Source organism: Spinacia oleracea, chromosome 4, assembly GCF_020520425.1.
Source record: "Spinacia oleracea cultivar Varoflay chromosome 4, BTI_SOV_V1, whole genome shotgun sequence".
In the NCBI taxonomy this organism is placed as follows: domain Eukaryota; kingdom Viridiplantae; phylum Streptophyta; class Magnoliopsida; order Caryophyllales; family Amaranthaceae; genus Spinacia; species Spinacia oleracea.
This window is the reverse complement of record NC_079490.1, coordinates 118,390,558-118,406,799: the sequence shown is the minus strand read 5'-3', so window position 1 is coordinate 118,406,799 and position 16,242 is coordinate 118,390,558. Positions and strand designations below refer to the sequence as shown.

The following is a 16,242-nucleotide window of genomic DNA, read 5'->3' as shown; positions in this document are numbered from 1 at the left end:
TCTTGTTTCTTCAGTAATGCATGTATTTGAAATTTTTCTTTTGATGCTTCTATTTCTTGGGGAGACGTCCTGTTAGTCGCCGCTTCTCTTGTATCTGGATGGCGTACCCGCTCTTTGCTTTTTCCTCTTTTCTTAAGTCGGACGTCCCGTTCCTTATGCAGGACGGCATAGCACGTATTAAACAAACGACCAATGTGGGTGCATGGGCAGCACCACGAGAGAGGCACATCAGGGTTCCTTTTTTCAAACCCGTCCCATGGAAATAGGGGAGGAGTTAGTTCCTCACATAATTCAGAAGACGGGGGCTCCAGGGCGGCTCGTTCTTCAAGGAGAAGAAAGAGTGTGGCTTGCCGTCCTCGTATTCCACGTGAGGATTTCGAAGATGACTCTTCCAGTTCTTCGGACTAGGAGTTTGCCAAAAATCTTCCTCCCATGGTTCGCGGAAAAGAGGATGTGGACTTGTTTCCTTCTGACATCCTCCCAAGCAGGAAATGGTTGAGGTACCTAAAGGAGCAAGGACATGACTTTGAGCGTTTCTTTCTCTTGCCTCGTGGTTTTAGTTTTAGGTGTCCTCGTCCTCATAGTACTGTAGATCGTCTTTCTTTGGGAGAGGTTGTTGTCTATACTGCCGCCTTCCGATTGGGCCTTAGGTTTCCCTTGCACCCTTTTGTAATGGACGTTTTGGATGGTTTTGACATTGGCCTGGCCCAGATGACCCCTAATTCTTAGTCCAATGTTTTTGGCTATATTGCCAAATGTGCGTTGAGTGAAGTCACCCCTTCCTTTTCTTCTTTTGTTAGACTTGTAGATATCTCTTTTTCTTCTCGTTCTCCCCAGGGGTGGTTTACCCTGTATAGTCGGCGGGGTTATAAGACAGTGGTGGGTAAGTCTTCTAGCTGGGTATGGTTGAGGACCAAGTGGTCTATTATCCGAATGGAGGACCTTCCCCTCTCAGAGCGTCTTTCTCGCTGGAATTACCGGCCTCGCTTCTTGTCTAAAACTGACGCCTATCCTCGCCTTCTTTCAAAGGAATGGAAGCTCATAAAGCCTTTATTTCAGGCCGAAATGTATCGGCTGTCTGCGAAAGAGTCACGCGTGGGTGCCTAATAGTTGGCTTCCCCATGTGGGACAGTTCACCAACATGGTCTTTCTTGCGGTCGTTGGTCTCTGCCCTTATTTATATAGAGGTAGTATTGCGATTGTTTTTCGTTAATAACCTTGTTTCTTTGTTCTTTACTGATCCCCTTGGCTTGTGTAGATTCTGCTATGAGTCACCTGTCCCCAGAAGACAAGGGATTAATGGAGATGCCTACCTGGTTGTCCCAGATGTGTACATAGACGACATCTTCAAAGCCGTGGAGGCTAAGAAGAAAGAATCCTCGAAGAAGTCGGATGAGGCGGCTTCTGGTGACCCTCCCAAGGTACGTTTTATTCAGTTGGACGCGTTTCTAGAGTCTTTACAGTCTATGCCGGCTTTTCACCTTTTTCATTTTCAGGGGCCTACTTCATCGGTTACGGGGAAGCGTCCAGCCCCTTCGCCAATAGCCCCTAAGCCCAAGCGGCCCTTCTTCAAGAAGCTGAGCAGTACTAATGCTGCGGTGAAGCTGTCAGCAATGAAGCCATCAGCCGCTCTGGCTGGAGGAGAGGAGGCTTATATTCCACAAATGGAAGACCTTCCTATGGTACCAAAGGCGCCGTCTCCCCAGGTGGCAGATGAGGGTGGTTCATCAGCCAAGGCGGCTGCTACTGGGACTGCTACTGGTGAGGCTGGTGCATCTGGCGCAACTGCAGATGTTGGCCTTGCTGCGCTTCCTCGTCTAGAGAGAGGAATAGAAGGGAGTCCAGAGACCCTTCTCCTGCTGGGGACGCGTCGATGCCTCTGCCTTCTTCGTCAATTGGTAAGTTCCCTAATACTTAGGACGGCTTGACAACTCAGTGGTTTAGTATTTTGATTGATGTATGGATGTTGGCTCAAGTGATATCTTCGAGCAGATGAGGCGCACCGAGGTGGCACATATTCCCTCATTTGGTGGGTTTAGCTCGGAGGAAAAAGACAGGATCCTTTCTACCGTCTATGATGCTATTCCCAAGGAGTATGTGAACTCTCTGCCTGGAATTGACCAGGGTACTTTGGAGCCATGCATTCCCTCGTACTTGACGTGAGTATTTCCTTAATTTTGTTTTTACACTCTCTTTAGTTCCTCTCCTAATGTTTTGGAGTGGATTAAACCTGTTTTGGTTCTTGGAAGCTCTTCATCCGTTCTGCCGAGGGTAGACAGTACCGCTTTGACATGCACCAAGAGATGTTGAACCACAAGGACCAGATTGAGAATCATGAGCAGTACGCTGAGAAAATGGCAAGAATGATCCATGAGGACGCGAATGTCCAGGTCAGATCAGAGACGGCTGCTCTGAAAAAGGCTGAGGAATATGCTCAGGATTATGAGAAGAAGCTGTTGGAGCAAGAGGAAAAGCTGATTGCTCTTAGGACCGGGTATGCTGCCGTCTCAGAGCGGGTTACCAACTTCTCTTCCAAAGTGGACGCCCTGGAGAAGAAGCTCAAGGCCACCCAAGATGAGATTGAAACTATTCGGGGGGAAGCCGCCAGTTCCTTCAAGCTTGGGGAGGAGGCCATTCTGGAGAGTGCTCGGCGGGCTTGGGACCAGTCGATGGATGGGAAAGACTTTTCCTGGTTTAGACGCTGAATTTCCTACCAGATGGCCGTCTTGGCCGCTCAGCGCCTTGGGCTACATCCCCCTGAGTTTTTTAGTGAGGGGGAGGATGAGGATGCGGAGGAAGAGGAGGTAAACTCTCCCGAAGATCAAGACGTCCAGCACGGAAGCTCGACGGCCCCTCATCCGTAGGCTGCTGTATTTTACTGCTGATTTCTGTGGCACCGTAGGCGCTTGTAATAACATTGATGCCTTTGGGAATTATTTTATTTGGGTTTGTTGCGCCTTGTGCGCATGTATGAATGTTTTGTGCCTTCTATGCATTTGTGTTTTTATTCCATTTCAGTTTCATACTAACTTTTTCAGGAACATGCTTTCTTGCCCAATTGTGGACAGTTACCCCAGTGTTTTAGGTGATCAGCCTAATTTGGGGCGCTAACCTAGGCCACTCCTCAGGCCGTCAACCGATTAGTCTTTTGTGACGCCATCAAAGGAGAGGGCGTCCATATTGAATGATTGCTTTGTTGAGTCTTTTTTGCATTTTCACGTGTTTAATATTGCTAATTAATTTAGGCCACTTCTAAGTTCGTCGTTCAATTAGCCACTTGTGACGCCGCCAAGTTGGAGGTCGTCAATGTGGAATGACTTCTTTGATTGAGTCACTTTCTTGCGTTTGTTATATGATTTTGAGTTCTTCATTCGATGAGTGGCTTTATTGGGCCATAAGTTTATCAGAGTTTTGATAGGAGGAATATTATCATAAAGTTAATATTTAGCTAAGTAGCGAAAGTAGGTTGGCCGTTTTGTAGGAGCGCATTACAGGCCGTTTTGTTGGCTCTTACACAATTGCTAGGCCGTATATTACATAAAGTATTCTGACTAGTCTATTGACATTCTACTCTTCAGCCACTTTTCTCTATTTTAACTGGGTTACTTTCGCTGGCAGTTGGTGGTTCTTCATATTTCCTTTTTCCTTTGGTCCCGGCCGGGTCTTTCCTCCATGCTGATGGGTTAAGAGTTGTGAGGTAGCAGTCTCTTGCTTGATGTTGATCTCCGTGTATAGTCCCTATTGCTCCATCGTCACACACATACTTTAGGAGCATGAGATGGGTGACGACCACTGCCTTAATCTTGTTCAAGGTGGGACGACCCAAAATGACATTGTACGCCGTCAAATCTTTGACGATTAGGAAGTCCACCCCCATCTTTCGTCCATCTTTCCGCCCTCCAATCCGAACTAGCATGTTGATGACGCCTACTGGATGTATGATGCTTCCTCCAAAGCCGATGATAGGGTAGTGGATGCTCTCTATGGTTTTAGGGTCGTGAGCTAGGCGGCTTAAGCACTCCATGCTCATTATATTAGATGAACTTCATGTATCTATCAAGATGCGTTTTACCCTCATGTTAGAGATTTCGATATCGACCACGAGAGGGTGGTCATGCGGGGTGGATATACGTCCACCGTCCGATTCACATATTTCTATCCGAGGGAATGGGTCCACTGGTGATTTCCCCGATAACATTACCTGACCTAGACGGCGGGCATAATCTTTCTGTCCTCTCATGGTGGCCCCCCCAGCAGCTGGTTCTCCTGATATGACGGCTACAAATCCTCCTTCGCTGTGATTTCCTTCTGTAGCTGAGACATGTGACTTGTTTTTCTTGTAATGATTTTTTCCCGTGCTGTGAGTGCTTCTTTGCAAGTAGGTTTTTAGGTGCCCCTTAGAGGCTAGGCCTTCTAGGGCTCTCTTCAGGCTCCTGCAATCCTTGGTGTCATGTCCTATATCCTCGTGGAACTGCAATACAACTTAGGATCTAGACTCTCAGCAGGAGATTTCATGGGGAAGGGTCGTTCAAGGTCGAACCTGGTCCTGACGTCCACTAGGATTGTGAGAAGGTCTGTATTGTATTCGAAATATTCTCTCTCTTGTGGGCGTCCTCTCTTCTTCCTGGGAGAATTGATATCATGTTCTTTCGAAAGACCCCAAGTACCATTTACTCGTGGGACTTTCCTGTCTATCTTGTCTTTCTTCCCTGAGGAGTCCGTCGCTTCACCAGCCTTTCCATCCTTGGACGCACTGCATATTTCTGTTGCATGAATAAAGGCTTCGGCCTCGTCCAAGACTTCAGCCATCGTCCCGACACTTTTCTTAACCAAGTCAAACTAGAATGAACCTTTCTTCAATACTTTGATAAAATTATCGAAGGAGACGCCATCGGGCAGATCTGGGATCTGTCCGGCTTCTAGATTGAAGTGCTTAACATAACTTTGTAAAGACTCGTCCTTTCCTTGTTGAATGTGTCCCAAGTGCATGCTTATTTTCCTTTCTTCCTTGTATGCCATGAACCTGGTGGAGAACAAAGTTTGTAGCTCGTTAAAGGAAGTAATTGATCCCGGGGGCACTCGTTCAAACCATTTGGACGCCACTCCTTTAAGGGTAGCTGGGAAATATTTGCACCATGTGGCCTCATTGGTTCCTTGAACATACATGTGGTGACGATATGCAACTAGGTGCATGTCTGGGTCGGTGGTACCGTCATAAGATTCAATGGTGGGAGTTTTGACTTTAGGCTATTTCGGGGCGTTCATTATGTCCTCACAGAAGGGAGTGCTAATGTGTCTCAACGTCAAATTATTCAATCCCTATTGGATATGATAAGTTGGTTCACGACGGCTTGAGATCATACAAGGACGCATGCTCACTCTATTGGGTGTCATCTGAGTTTGTCCTCGAGTAGAGGGGTAAAATGGAGGATCTTCCATAACTGGAGTAGATTCAGTGTCTGATAATTCAGATTCAGCTTCATAGTGTTCCTGACGTCTCGAGGATGGCCGCAGAATGGCTGGTGGGTTTACCCGGGAAGGTTGTCGCGTGACCTGCTCTCGCTGAGGCAGAAAGGCTTGATGGTCGCGGTCAATCTCCGAGCGTTATGCCAAAGGTTTGGTTCCTCGGCTAGCTTGAGGATGTGAAATTTCTCATGCTCTCCAGACGTTGGATCTGAGTGGCATCCTGTTTATCCGATTGACACCTGGACTGAGAGGCCTTTTGGAGCCGTTCTTTCAGTGCTATAGATCAACATGTTCCTTCGTATTTCATCCTGCTGTTAGGTTATGATACATATGAACAACATAAATGATGCGGAAAAACCTTAATGCCAGGATACATATTAATTGCACATAATCATATAATTAGTCTTAGATGCATACACTTTGTAGCTTTCCCTCCCTAGCTGCGCCCGAACCGAACAAGAACAAGTCTTTAGGACTCCAAGTGTCGTCCCTCCGTAGAAAGTCCACAGCACGTCCGGATCCGCCTTAAGATTGACCAACTAGAATCGCCCTTAAGGTACTTAGAATTTTCGGCTAAATAGGGAAAGTGTTATTGCTGATTTTTCTGCTTAAAAATCCTAGCTTTGAATACTTGAAAACTTGTTGTATAAATTTGTGAACCTAGGCACATATTTATAGAGTCATGGAAAAGGATTTAGAATCATATTAGAATACCAATTAGTTTAATTAGAATCCCTTTAGAACTCTATTAAATAAATTCTATCTACTAGGATTAGGATTTAATCATAGAACGAATTCCAATAGCTTTAGGATTCGTATTGCACACAACCGCACACGAGCACGAGCACCGCAAAGCCCGCGCATGCAAGCCTCGCGGCCCACGCGAGCTGCACAGCTCGCAGCCCATGTTGTGCGCGCGCCATGCTGGGCCTGGCCTTGTGCTGGGCCTGGCGTGGCCTTGCTGCGTTGTGTTGATGCGCATGGCTTGCTGGACGCAGGCCTGGCTTCGTGCTGGGCCTTCGTCTAGCAAGTCTCGTCCGATGCTAATTCGTACGATGCGCTTCCGATTAAATTCCCGATTCCGGAATTCTTTTCCGATACGAACAAAATTTAATATTTCCGATTCCGGAATTAATTTCCGTTTCGAACAAATATTTATATTTTCATTTCAAAAATTATTTTCCGATTCCGATAATATTTCCGATTCTGACAATATTTCTGTTTCCGGCAATATTTCCGATTCTGGCAATATTTCCATTTCCGATAATATTTTCCGATACGTACCATGTTTCCGTTTCCGGAAACATCTACGACTTGGATAATATTTATATTTCCGATACGATCCATATTTCTGTTTCCGGCAATATCATCGTTTCCGGAGTATTCATTTACTTGCTTGTGACAATCTTAGCTCCCACTAAAACCAAGATCCGTCGATTCCGAATATCCATAGATGGAGTATTTAATGCCATTAAATACTTGATCCGTTTACGTACTATTTGTGTGACCCTACGGGTTCAGTCAAGAGTAAGCTGTGGATTAATATCATTAATTCCACTTGAACTGAAGCGGCCTCTAGCTAGGCATTCAGCTCACTTGATCTCACTGAATTATTAACTTGTTAATTAATACTGAACCGCATTTATTAGACTTAACATTAAATGCATACTTGGACCAAGGGCATTATTTCCTTCAGTCTCCCACTTGTCCTTAGGGACAAGTGTGCATTTCCTAATTCCTTTGTCGCTCGATGCTTGCTCTTGAACATAAGGTAAGAGTTTTCATCCTTATTATGTCCATAGGTGTTTCTCGGTTTCAGAGTTCAACTGATCAAATAAACAGATAATCATAGCCTATGATTCATCTGAGCACGGCCATGCATTTTACAGTTTCTAGCTCTCCGAGTGGCCTTGTACCACTTTCAGCATCTCATCCCGATTTATGGGAGGACAATCCCAATCTTGCGATCTTGAGATTAGACTTCGTTTGATAGGTGATTACCTGAGCGTTGCCTTTATAGCCTCCTTTTACGGTGCGACGGTTGACAACGTCAAAGTAAGCAGTTCTCAAACAAGTAATCTCAAATCACTCAGGTATTGAGGATTAGTGTCTAATAATTTTAATGAAATTTACTACAGATTTTCATCTCTTACAGTAAAGTTTAATAGGTCTGTCCGATACTAGTCTTCTCAAAGTAAGTATCTATGCAAATGATTACGACATTGCCATGTCCACATAGTTCAAGAAACAGAACTACTTGTCATCTTGCATTCTAGTCGTCTAACATTTTCTATGCGTCCATTTTTATAGAAAACTCCGATCAGGGACCATATTCAACTTTTGACATTCAAGTTCACTTGATAGACATTTCTTAGTCACAGGACTGGTCCTGACAGTCTATCTTGAATATTTCGTCAAATTGAAGGGACTCATCGTTTAATAAACCACAAATTAAATTGAAAAATGAATTCTATTCATTTATTGTGAATGATTAACCAATAATGTTTTACAAAGTATTAAACTCTAAAACTTTAAAACATTAAACAACGACATCAAAGCCATTCTCCAATATGCTTGATTCCCATAGCTGCAGTGTGCGAGTTGTGATCGCCTGCGGCAGAGGTTTAGTCAATGGATCTGAGATGTTTGTCATCAGTTCCAATATTGCTTATCTCGACTTCTTTTCTTTCAATGAACTCTCGTAGAAGGTGAAATCTACGAAGTACATGCTTGACTCTTTGGTGGTGTCTAGGCTCCTTTTCCTGTGCAATAGCTCTGTTATTATTACAATATAGGGCTATTGGTCCTTTAATGGAGGGGACTACACCAAGTTCACCTATGAACTTCCTTAGCCATATAGCTTCCTTTGTTTCTTCATGTGCGGCAATGTACTTTGCTTCAGTTGTAGATTCCGCAATGGTGCTTTGCTTAGCACTTTTCCAGCTTACTGCACCTCCGTTGAGGCAGAAGACAAACCCAGACTGTGATCTGAAATCATCTTTGTCGGTTTGGAAACTTGCGTCCGTATAGCTTTTAACAATTAATTCATCATCTCCACATAGACCAGGAAATCAACTTTGTGCCTTTTCAGGTACTTCACAATATTCTTGGCAGCAGTCCAATGTGCCTCTCCTGGGTCTGACTGGTATCTGCTCGTAGCACTGAGTGCATACGCAACATCCGGGCGTGTACATATCATAGCATACATTATTGAACCAATCAATGATGCGTATGGAATCCCATTCATTCGTCTACGCTCATCAAGTGTTTTTGGGCACTGGGTCTTGCTTAGAGTCATTCCATGAGACATGGGTAGGTAGCCTCGCTTGGAGTCTGCCATCTTGAACCTTTCAAGCACCTTATTGATATAAGTGCTTTGACTAAGTCCAATCATCTTCTTAGATCTATCTATGTAAATCTTGATGCCCAGTATGTACTGTGCTTCTCCTAGATCCTTCATTGAAAAATATTTCCCAAGCCAAATCTTGACAGAGTTTAACATAGGAATGTCATTTCCGATAAGTAATATGTCGTCGACATATAATACTAGAAAAGCAATTTTTCTCCCACTGACCTTCTTGTATACACAAGATTCGTCTGCGTTCTTGATGAAACCAAAGTCCCCTGACTGCTTCATCAAAACGTATATTCCAGCTCCTTGATGCCTGCTTTAATCCTTAGATTGATTTCTTAAGATTGCATACCTTTTTAGCATTCTTTGGATCCTCAAAACCCTCAGGTTGTGTCATAAACACACTTTCTGTTAAAACGCCGTTTAAGAAAGCGGTTTTGACATCGCCATATTTCGTAATCGTAATATGCAGCGATTGCTAACATTATCCGAATAGACTTTAGCATTGCAACTGGTGAAAAGGTTTTATCGTAATCCACACCGTGGACTTGCCTGTAACCTTTTGCAACCAATCTAGCTTTGAAAACTTCAAGTTTCCCATCCTTGTCCTTTTTCAGTTTGAAAACCCATTTGCTTCATATGGCTTGGTAGCCATCTGGAAAATCGACCAAATCCCAAACTTGGTTTTCTGACGTGGAGTCTAATTCAGATTGCATGGCTTCTTGCCATTGCTTGGAGCTAGGGCTCGTCATAGCTTGTTTGTAAGTCGCAGGTTCATCACTTTCAAGTAATAGGACGTCATAGCTCTCGTTCGTCACAGTACCTAAGTACTTTTCCGGTTGAGATCTATATCTCTGCGATCTACGCGGGGTTACATTTCCAGATGGTCCATGATTCTCACCAGATACTTCTAAAGATCTCTGAGTTTCATCCTGAATGTCATCTTGAGCATTCTCTAGATTTTGTTGTTCGACTCGAATTTCTTCGAGGTCTACTTTTCTCCCACTTGTCATTTTGGAAATGTGATCCTTTTCCAAAAAGATACCATCTCGAGCAACAAACACCTTGTTCTCAGATGTATTGTAGAAGTAATACCCCTTTGTTTCCTTTGGATAGCCCACGAGGATACATTTGTCAGATTTTGGATGAAGTTTGTCTGAAATTAATCGTTTGACGTATACTTCACATCCCCAAATCTTAAGAAAAGACACATTTGGAAGCTTTCCAAACCATAACTCATATGGAGTCTTTTCAACAGCTTTAGACGGAGCTCTATTTATAGTGAGTGCAGCTATATTTAGTGCATGTCCCCAAAATTCTATTGGAAGTTCGGTCTGACCCATCATTGATCTAACCATGTCTAGCAAGGTTCTGTTCCTCCGTTCCGACACACCGTTCCATTGTGGTGTTCCAGGAGGAGTCAATTCTTATAGAATTCCACATTCTTTCAAATGGTCATCAAATTCATACCTCAGATATTCACCGCCTCTATCAGACCGCATTGCCTTAATCTTCTTGCCTAATTGATTCTCTACTTCACTCTAAAATTCCTTGAATTTGTCAAAGGATTCAGACTTATGCTTCATTAGGTAGACATAACCATATCTACTGAAGTCATCAGTGAAAGTGATAAAGTAGCTGAACCCACCTCTAGCATTTGTACTCATTGGTCCACATACATCTGTGTGGATTAAACCCAATAGTTCAGTTACTCTTTCTCCAACTTTAGAGAAAGGTTGCTTTGTCATTTTGCCAAGTATATAAACATGATTCGCACTTACCATAATCCTCTAAGTCAAATGGTTCTAAAATTCCTTCCTTTTGAAGTCTTTCTATGCGTTTCAAGTTAATATGGCCTAATCGACAATGCCACAGATAGGTGAGATTTGAATCATCCTTTTTGGCCTTTTTGGTATTTATGTTATAAACTGGTTTGTGTTAATCTAATAAATAAAGTCCATTGACTAATCTAGCAGATCCATAAAACATCTCTTTAAAATAAAACGAGCAACTATTGTCTTTTATTAAAAAGGAAAATCCCTTAGCATCCAAGCAAGAAACAGAAATGATATTTTTTTGTAAGACTTGGAACATGGAAACACTCTTCCAGTTCCAAAACTAGCCCAGAGGCCAACGACAAATAATAAGTTCCTACAGCTAATGCAGCAATCCGTGCTCCAATTCCCACTCGTAGTTCGACTTCACCCTTGCTTAACCTTCTACTTCTTCTTAGTCCCTGTGGATTGGAACATAAGTGTGAGCCACAACCTGTATCTAATACCCAAGAAGTTTAATTAGCAAGTATACAGTCTATAACGAAAATACCTGAAGATGGAACGACTGTTCCGTTCTTCTGATCTTCCTTTAGCTTTGGACATTCTCTTTTGTAATGGCCTATTCCATCACAATAAAGACAGCTTGATGTGGACTTGTCCTGCTTTGGTTTAGCATTACCCTTGGACTTTCCACCTTTCTTGAAGGGTCTCCCTTTAGCCTTGAGTAAATCTTTGGCTTCATAGTCGAGTATTATCTCAGCCTTTCTGACAAGGTGAACAATTTCTGCAACTGTTTCTTCTCTTGGTTCACTTAGGTATAGTTGCTTAAAGCGACCAAACCCACTGTGCAGTGAATTGAGCAAGATAGAGACTGCCATCCTTTCGCTTATTGGTGTTCCTAGGAGACTTAGGCGATCAAAATATGAAAGCATAAGCTCCACATGGAACCTCAGTGGGACGCCTACCCTTTGTTTAGTGCGAAGGAGCTGAACATGTGTTTCTTGGACCTCCATCCTATAACACATGTTGGGAGAACTAACCTTTAGACCAGACATTGATTCAATAAACTCATGGACGTTTAGGTCCCTGTCCTCCGTGCTTCCACGACATATATCCCTCAGATTCTTGATGAGCGTAAAAGGTTCGTAAGCTACAAACCTTCTAGCCCATTCATCAGGGATATTGTTCAGCATGAGACTCATAACCTTTTTGAGATCCGCATCCCAGGCGGCAAATCTTTCAGGGGTCATGTCTCTGGCATAGTAGCTTGGCATGGGATGCAACAGTACATACTCAAGTCCATTGAGTCTGACTATTTCAACAAGCTTAGCTTCCCATTCAAGAAAATTCGTTAGGTTCAGCTTGACCATAAGCTCAGAACCCGTGATGTTTTGTTTGTTGTTTGCCATAGTTAAAACTACAATTGAAAAAGAATAAACAAATAAATAACCATTCACAATTCTCTTAATAAACTTTTAAATTCTAGCATGCATGTATAATTTAATGTTCATTAAGCATTTTATTCAAGTTATGTGTTCCGGCAGGTGTGAATAAAATGATTCCAAGACCCTAAAACCATTAAAGAATTTAAGCACATTATGTATTTAGACTCAATTCTAAAATCTTTTAGGTAAGCAAAAGCCTTTTGCTAATAGTCTAGAAACTACTCTTGGTTAATAGGTACGTCTAAGGACTTATTAGGAAAACCTATCAATTTTGCCACGACATAAAAGTACTCCTTACTTATATCGTTGAGTTTCACCAAAACTAACATGTACTCACAATTATTTGTGTACCTTACCCCTTTAGGATCAATAAGTAACACCTCGCTGAGCGTAAAACTATTACTAGATTGATGAAAAGGTTATCCAAGTAAGTGTTATTTTGGCATGGCACCTTTTTAACTCAATTTTTAAACTTTGGAACTTAAGGCTCTTACTATGTTGGTTAGATTTTAAGTGAACTAAAATCCTTAATCATGCAACATAATCAAGCCATAATCTCATGCATAATTAAGACATATTTAAAGCAATAAATAACTTAAAGCATGCATAAGATAAATGTGATCTAGTATGGCCCGACTTCATCTTGAAGCTTCAACTTCAAAGTCCGTCTTGAAAATGGATTGGAAACTCCGTCTTGAATTTCTCCACGGGAGGCGCCATTTTCTTCAAATAGGATAAGCTATAATTAAACTAATTACAACTATTTGATGGTACGCAGACCATATTTGAATTGAAAAACAAACTTTGGTGCATTAGACCAATTACATTCAAATTAATGGTACGCAGACCATATTTTCTATCCTATTTGGGCCATACTAGTCACTTCATAACCTGCAAAACAGTACATATACAATATATACCATTAACCCATTCATTATCATGAATGGCCCACATAGTTGGTTAGTAAAACACGTTATGCATCACATAAATATTTGCAGCAATTAATCAAGGGCACCAATAATCTACCAATTATTCAGTCCTTATTAATTCCAATCAAGTTGTTTAACCTTAAAGGATTTGTAGACCTAATCAAGATTTTATGACTAAAGGTTCCCACTTAAACCAATAACTTTATATGCTTTACTAACTTTAAACATAAAAATGTATTTCTAGTCTAACCGGAAACATACAAGTTTAATCAAAATTTAAAGCACATATAAAATTATAATCGAATCCATATATTTAATTTATTTTCAGTTGAATTAAATGAATTTAAATTAATTCAAGGTTTAATTTTAGTAAAATAATTGGTATAAATTAAAATTTATAATAATTATAATAATCAAAATTAAATTCCGAGAAAACAATTTAAATTATTAATTTTAAAGTTAATTAAAATTATTTCCGAACTAAAAATCCAAATTAAAACCAAAACGTATCAATCGTCGCAAGACGAGGCACTTAGGCTTGCGCCCAAGCCTCATCGAGCCACGAGGCTGCATCGCCCCTCGACCGACCGTTGCACAAGGCACGAGTAGCAACAGCCACACACAAACGCAGCAAGCTAAGCCACGCTTGCGCGCAGCCTGCTCGCCCGCATCGCATCGCAGCAGCTCACCCTCGCGAGGCATCGCACGCTGCACGCGAGCCATCGCTCGCTGTGCGAGCCAGCGCTCGCTGGCGCGAGGCAGTGCGCGCTGTGGCGCAGCTCGCTTGCTGCCCACACGCGACTTTCGTAGTGCCTTGACCATCGCCCATCGCTCATCGCCCATCGCCCATCGCATAGCACACACGGCCAGCACCAATGCCTCGCGCGCGCACCATGCTATGTTGCTCGCTGCATTCGTACCGCACGGGCGACGAGCTCCCTTGCTCGTCGTCGCGTGCCCGCACTATACCACACCATTTAAGGGTAACACGTAGCGACCATTGCTTTTTGCGTGCAACATTCATGAGCGATTTTCATAAAATTTTAAATTTTTAATTTAAAATTAACGATAAATTAATAAATCATATTAATTTCATTATTTGAGGGCGAAAAATCGAAAATTTATTAATCAATTAATTTCCGATTAACATGGATTCAAATCTAGGTCATAAAAATTTAAAATTCATCATAAATTAACAATTTTTATGGTGGTTTTTAATCATGGATACCTAATTAAATCGTCAATTAATTATGAAAATCAAATCAAATTCTAAATTATTCGAATTTCAACAAATTAATTACAATTACAAATTAGGTTGTATAATTAACAAGCTTAGGCATTCAAAATTGTTAAACATATATAGTAGGTCAATCAAAGATTCAAGATTTAGCAACAAGGATCGCAAATATTCAATTTAACATCTTAAAATTACAAACTTTTGCGTTCGAAAAACTAAAACCTCCGAAAAATTAGAGTTAGGCTCCGAATTTGGGAATTCTAGGTTCGGCCGAAAAATAGTTATTTTAGTCAAAATTTTAGAATGCCTTTTACATGCGGAATTGACACAAAAATTAAATAAACGCAATTTGCAATTAATTAACAATTACAAAAATTAATCACCCCTTTTAATTCTTTGCAAATTTGTAAAATTTAACGATGTTAAGCAATTTATAGATTATGCAAATAATAATAGGCTCGTGATACCACTGTTAGGTTATGATACATATGAACGACATAAATCATGCGGAAAAACCTTAATGCCAGGATACATATTAATTGCACATAATCATATAATTAGTCTTGGATGCATACACTTTGTAGCGTGCCCTCCCTAGCTGCGCCCGAACCGAACAAGAAAAAGTCTTTAGGACTCCAAGTGTCGTCCCTCCGTAGAAAGTCCACAGCACGTCCGGATCCACCTTAAGATTGACCAACTAGAATCGCCCTTAAGGTACTTAGAATTTTCGGCTAAATAGGGCAAGTGTTATGGCTGATTTTTCTGCTTAAAAATCCTAGTTTTGAATACTTGAAAACTTGTTGTATAAATTTGTGAACCTAGGCACATATTTATAGAGTCATGGAAAAGGATTTAGAATCCTATTAGAATACCAATTAGTTGAATTAGAATCCCTTTAGAACTCTATTAAATAAATTCTATCTACAAGGATTAGGATTTAATCATAGAACGAATTCCAATAGCTTTAGGATTCGTATCGCACACAACCGCACACGAGCACGAGAACCGCGCAAGCCACGCGGCCCACGCGAGCTCCACAGCTCGCAGCCCACGAGCATGTTAGGTTATGATACATATGAATAAACATAAATCATGCGGAAAAACCACAAAGCCAGGAAACATATTATTTACACATAATCATTTAGCATAATTCAGATGCATACACTTTGTAGCGTGCCCTCCCTAGCTGCGCCCGAACCGAACAAGAACAAGTCTTTAGGACTCCAAGTGTCGTCCCTCCGTAGATAGTCCACAGCACGTCCGGATCCGCCTTAAGATTGACCAACTAGAATCGCCCTTAAGGTTACTTAGGATTTTCGGCTATTTTGGGTTGCAAGTGTTTGGCTGATTTTTGTTTAAAAATCTTACCTTTGAATACTTCAAAATCCTCTGTCAAATATGTGACCCTAGGCCCTTATTTATAGATTTTATGGAAAGGAAATATAATCCTACTAGGATGTGGATTTATTAATTATAATCCTATTAGAACTCTAAATAATAAATTTAATCTTTTAGGATTAGGATTTAATCAATGCACGAATTCCGATAAGATTAGCATTCTTTATAAACACGAGCGTGCACGACCACGAGCATCGCACAAATCGGCGCAGGCCTTACGGCCCATACGAGCAGGCGCTGCTCGCAGCCCACGAGCATCAGCCCGCGCGCGCCCCATGGCCTTGCTGGGCCTGGCCTTGCGCTGGGCCTGGCGAGGCTCTGGAAGCTTCGTGTTGGGTGCTTGGCTTGCTGGGCGCGGGCCTAGCTTCGTGCTGGGCCTTCGTCTAGCAAGCCTCGTCCGATGCTAATTCGTACGATACGCTTTCCGATTAAATTCCCGAATCCGGAATTCATTTCCGATACGAACAATATTTAATATTTCCGATTCCGGAATTAATTTCCGTTTCGAACAAATATTTAATATTTCCGTTTCCGGAATTATTTTCCGATTCCGATAATATTTCCGATTCTGACAATATTTCCGTTTCCGGCAATATTTCCGATTCCGGCAATATTTCCATTTCCATTAATATTTGGCGAT

The 16,242-nt window shown here is 41.8% G+C and overlaps 1 protein-coding gene across 1 annotated transcript; it reads right to left on the bottom strand.

Moving 5' to 3' along the window:
• Window positions 1-4,045: 4,045 nt before the first annotated feature.
• On the bottom strand, window positions 4,046-4,809 carry LOC130471816 (uncharacterized). Its single transcript, XM_056842134.1, has 2 exons — window positions 4,675-4,809; window positions 4,046-4,471 (listed from the first exon to the last, which is right to left on the bottom strand). The coding sequence occupies exons 1-2, from the start codon at window positions 4,807-4,809 to the stop codon at window positions 4,046-4,048; spliced, it is 561 nt and encodes a 186-aa protein (XP_056698112.1).
• Window positions 4,810-16,242: the final 11,433 nt, after the last annotated feature.

Excerpts from the sequence above, each read along its gene's own strand:
- LOC130471816 (XM_056842134.1), bottom strand. The coding sequence starts at position 4,809 with ATGGCTGAAGTCTTGGACGAGGCCGAAGCCTTTATTCATGCAACAGAA. Across the intron at positions 4,472-4,674 it reads TAGACAGGAAAGTCCCACGA|TTCCACGAGGATATAGGACA; the intron begins GTAAATGGTACT and ends GTTGTATTGCAG.